This window comes from Lithobates pipiens, unplaced genomic scaffold, assembly GCF_037356315.1.
Source record: "Lithobates pipiens isolate NorthernLeopardFrog02 unplaced genomic scaffold, aLitPip1_a1.2 Scaffold_23, whole genome shotgun sequence".
In the NCBI taxonomy this organism is placed as follows: domain Eukaryota; kingdom Metazoa; phylum Chordata; class Amphibia; order Anura; family Ranidae; genus Lithobates; species Lithobates pipiens.
In genome coordinates this window covers 16,979,364-16,983,901 of record NW_027507785.1, presented here as the reverse complement: position 1 = coordinate 16,983,901, position 4,538 = coordinate 16,979,364, and the positions used below count along the sequence as shown (strand labels likewise).

General features: G+C 43.9%; 1 protein-coding gene across 1 annotated transcript in view; it reads right to left on the bottom strand.

The window, feature by feature from the left end:
* Window positions 1–223: 223 nt before the first annotated feature.
* Window positions 224–4,538, bottom strand: part of LOC143927076 (uncharacterized) — a 7,203-nt gene continuing 2,888 nt past the window's right edge. Inside the window, exons 2-4 of the mRNA XM_077451032.1 lie at window positions 4,059–4,538; window positions 2,185–2,772; window positions 224–286 (exon numbers count right to left, since the gene is read on the bottom strand). The exon at window positions 4,059–4,538 is cut by the window's right edge and continues 81 nt beyond it. Coding sequence (XP_077307158.1) covers window positions 224–286; window positions 2,185–2,772; window positions 4,059–4,538 — 1,131 coding nt within the window. The remainder of the gene's footprint in view (window positions 287–2,184; window positions 2,773–4,058) is intronic.

Genomic DNA, 4,538 nt, shown 5'->3' with positions numbered 1-4,538 from the left:
TTGATTAACCTTAAAGCAGGCTGTTTACCACAAACATCTCAGGTACTTTTTTTACAGGTGATTATGTTTAAGTGATGTATTGTCCTACATTAAAACTTCTGCAGAAGCAGTAGAAAGGTAAATAGATGGCTCATGGGAAGACCCTCATGTTACTGGAGTGGCAGCCGCCACCAATGTAGGGACCTGTGTTGGTACAGCCGTACCTGGTCCCTAGGAGGGTTCCTCAGACTTTTTGTTGAATCTTCCTACTTTCGCCACTGCAGGCACAGTTTAAGTTGCGTGCTGTCTGTAGAAAAAGAAGAAAAGGATTATTAGTGGATATAACACAGGAGGATTTATTAGTGGATATAACACAGGACTATCACCTTTCAGTTACATAACAGACAGCCTGTCACTTCTGCAATACTTCTCAGTATAGGACTTGGTCATTTATGATATATATACATATATTTCTCCAAAAATGGCAGTTTTTATAAAGGTAGTTCTCTCCACAGAGGAGGTCGGCCTGATAGGTGGCTGAGAATTCAGCCTAAAGTATAGGAACCCTTTCTATATGTTCAGCCAGTGTCATTATTACCTCAAGAGTATAAAAGGGAGGACGTTATTTACTGGGGGTCCTGAGGTAAGTTAGAGGGATCCTTACTGGGACGCCTTGACTAGGCTAAATAACCATTGCTGAGAAACGAGAAAACATTTCCTAATCACTATTCCTACCCTTGGAATAAGCGATAGTAGAAGATTCGGCCATCGCCAATCACCTATCCACCACCAGTTCACAAGGAAAGGAGCATTCATTACAGATCTGTAACTTAACACTGGACAACTTCATATTAACTGTAATTGTGACCCCCCCCCCCCCCCATGAGGAAGAACAACCTCCAACTATCCAGAGGTCTTTGATCTTCTAGTCCTAAACTGCTACAGTTTGTGAGAGACTGCCTAAGCAGTATAACAACAATACACGGTACTTACTTTTTTAATGTACTTCCACAGAGATCCTAGGGTTCTTAGGCAGCGACAGGTTTTCTTCTTGGCTTGTTTGATGGGTTTACAAGAGATATTGTAGTGAGACAGAAATTTTGTCAATTTCGTTCTAGTCTTGACCTTTTCAGACTTTTCTTTCCCTTCTCCTGTATGTTCCTCCCCTTCACTTCCATCTTCTGTGTGTTCTTGCCCTTCGCTGTCTTTAACGCCACTTTCTTCCCCATCACTTTCTTCAATGCCACTTTCTTCAGTGCATTTCATTTCCTCCTCACTTTCATGTGTTTCCTCTTGCCATGTCTCTTTCACTTCCACCCCTCTTTCATATGTTTCCTCTTCCCACATCTCTTCCCTTTCTTCCTCTCTTTCCTGTGTTTCCTCTTCCCCTGTCTCTTTCATTTCCTCCTCTCTTTCCTGTGGCCCCTCTTCCCACATCTCTTCCCTTTCTTCCTCTCTTTCCTGTGTTTCCTCTTCCCATGTCTCTTTCATTTCCTCCTCTCTTTCCTGTGGCCCCTCTTCCCACATCTCTTCCATTTCTTCCTCTCTTTCCTCTTCCCCTGTCTCTTTCACTTCCTCCTCAAGTTCCTGTGTTTCCACTTCCCACATCTCTTTCACTCCCTCTTCTCTTACCTGTGTTTCCTCTTCCCCTGTCTCTATCACTTCCTCCTCTCTTTCCTGTGTTTCTTCTTCCCACATCTCTTTCACTTCTTCCTCTCTTTCCTCTTCCCCTGTCTCTATCACTTCCTCCTCTCTTTCCTCTTCCCACATCTCTTCCATTTCTTCCTCTCTTTCCTCTTCCTCTGTCTCTTTCACTTCCTCCTCTCTTTCCTGTGTTTCCTCTTCCCACATCTCTTCCATTTCTTCCTCTCTTTCCTCTTCCCCTGTCTCTTTCACTTCCTCCTCAAGTTCCTGTGTTTCCACTTCCCACATCTCTTTCACTCCTTCTCTTACCTGTGTTTCCTCTTCCCCTTTCTCTATCACTTCCTCCTCTCTTTCCTGTGTTTCTTCTTCCCACATCTCTTTCAATTCCTCCTCTCCTGTCTCTATCACTTCCTCCTCTCTTTCCTCTTCCCACATCTCTTCCATTTCTTCCTCTCTTTCCTCTTCCCCTGTCTCTTTCACTTCCTCCTCTCTTTCCTGTGTTTCCTCTTCCCACATCTCTTCCATTTCTTCCTCTCTTTCCTCTTCCCCTGTCTCTTTCACTTCCTCCTCTCTTTCCTGTGTTTCCTCTTCCCACATCTCTTCCATTTCTTCCTCTCTTTCCTCTTCCCCTGTCTCTTTCACTTCCTCCTCAATTTCCTGTGTTTTCACTTCCAACATCTCTTTCACTCCCTCTTCTCTTTCCTGTGTTTCCACTTCCCCTGTCTCTATCACTTCCTCCTCTCTTTCCTGTGTTTCCTCTTCCCACATCTCTTTCACATCCTCCTCTCCTGTCTCCATCACTTCATCCTCTCTTTCCTCTTCCCACAACTCTTCCCTTTCTTCCTCTCTTTCCTGTGTTTCCACTTCCCACATCTCTGTCACTTCCTCCTCTCCTGTCTGTATCACTTCCTCCTCTCTTTCCTCTTCCCAAATCTCTTCCATTTCTTCCTCTATTTCCTCTTCCCCTGTCTCTTTCACTTCCTCCTCAATTTCCTGTGTTTCCACTTCCCACATTTCTTCCTCTCTTTCCTGTGTTTCCTCTCCCCCTATCTCCATAATTTCCTCCTCTCTTTCCTGTGTTTCCTCTTCCAACATCTGTTTCATTTCCTCACCTGGCACACTTTCGTCAGATGCACAGCTCTCCGTAGCCTATAAGAGAAAAAAAGAAGGTAAGTGGATGTACAGATTTGCAACTCTACTCGCTTTAAGATTTTATTGAAGGTTTTTTTTTGTGTTATCAATGTCCTGGGAAAGCTTCCCTGTACTTCATATAATCTCAGTAAGAGATGTAATAAGTGGAAGCCTCCCATCACGATTGCGAACTGCAATAAAAACCCTTCAGTGCATTTCATTTCCTCCTTTCCATTTAAAATCCCTGAACTTCCTCCCTTCATGTTCTACTTAGGATTTTTTTTGTTTTTAAAAGCATTTTTAATAAAAGAGTTTCTAATCAATCAATCAATCAGTTGGTGACTAAAGGTATTTCAAAAAGTAAACCTCTGAACATCCAAAATACAGCAGGATTGGGGGGGGGGGGTATGTGCAGATAATTAGAGGGGCACTTGTGCAAACTCCTCAGCTGCATAAGGGCCCCCTGGGACTTAGGGGCTCATCTACACAATCTATGCTTAGTAAAAAAAAGAATGCTTGTGTTTGGGAAGTAGGTAATTGGGGCTCATGTCCTAATCACTATTTATCCCCTTGGAATAAGGACTAGTACCAGATTCTGCCATCACCCCCCACTCCCCAATTCTCTAGGAAAGGGACATTCATTAAAAATCTGTAAATTAACACTGGACAATTCATATTGTCATTTTGACTGCTGTCGTGGAGCCAATGGGGGGAGGGAGCCTCTGCTCTCATATGTAGATCATACGAGAGAGCCTCTGCTCTCACATTGATGGATCAAGATTGAGGCTGGGGGGGCACATAGAAGGTTTATGCATAGAATGCGTTAAAGCGGTAGTAGTAAACCCACTGACTTTTTTACACCTGTAAGGCATAATGAGCTAGTATGCATCACATACTAGCTCATTATGACTTACCTTAGAATGAGATGCTGGTAATTCACCTGGTCCACGCCGAGAGAGCTGACATTTTCCCCTCGGCATGTCGACTCCAGCGCTGTGAGTGGCGCAGGGTCGTCACTCCCGCACATGCGCGCGGGAGACTTCTTTCCGGGAAGGTCCGGCGTCTGCCAGATTTTCAGCCGAGAATCCCAGGAGCTCATGCGCTGCTAAGGTCAGTGGCTCATTGCAAGGAGATATTCTTTTTACCTACAGGTAAGTTTTATTATAGGCTTACCTGCAGCTAAAGTTATTTAAAATTACTTTACTACCGTGAAAAACCTTCACCCGTTAGAACCACTTTAACTACCTAAGCATCATCATATTATATTATCATATTATATTATTATCATATTATGAGATACTTACTATGCTGGCCTGGCTGTATGTAGCCTCTTCTTCTCCCTCTACTCCTTTATTCTTCAGATTCCCTCTCCTTTGGAAATAGTTGAATCCAACCAAGAACTCTCCTGTCTGGCTTCGTTCTATAAATTTGAGATCGGAAGCTCTTCGTATCTCATATTGCTTCTGTCTGAGTTCTTCTCTTTTCCTTGCCTCTTCAAGTCTCCATTCCTTGTCTTTCGCACTAAACTCAGCCCTTAACCGTTCTTCTTCCTTCCACTTCATGTCCAGCTCCATGAGCCTTTTCCTTCGCTCTTGTGCCGTCAACATTTTCCCCTTTAATTTCATCTCTCTCATCGCAGCCACTTTTTCTTTATTTGCTAGGAGCTGTCTCTCTCGCTCTCTCGCCAACTCCTCCTTCCACCTCTTTTTAAGCTCCCTGAGCTCTGCCGCGATTCTGTCCACCTCCTCTTGTCTTCTCCTTCTTGCTTCCTGTATCTTTGCTCT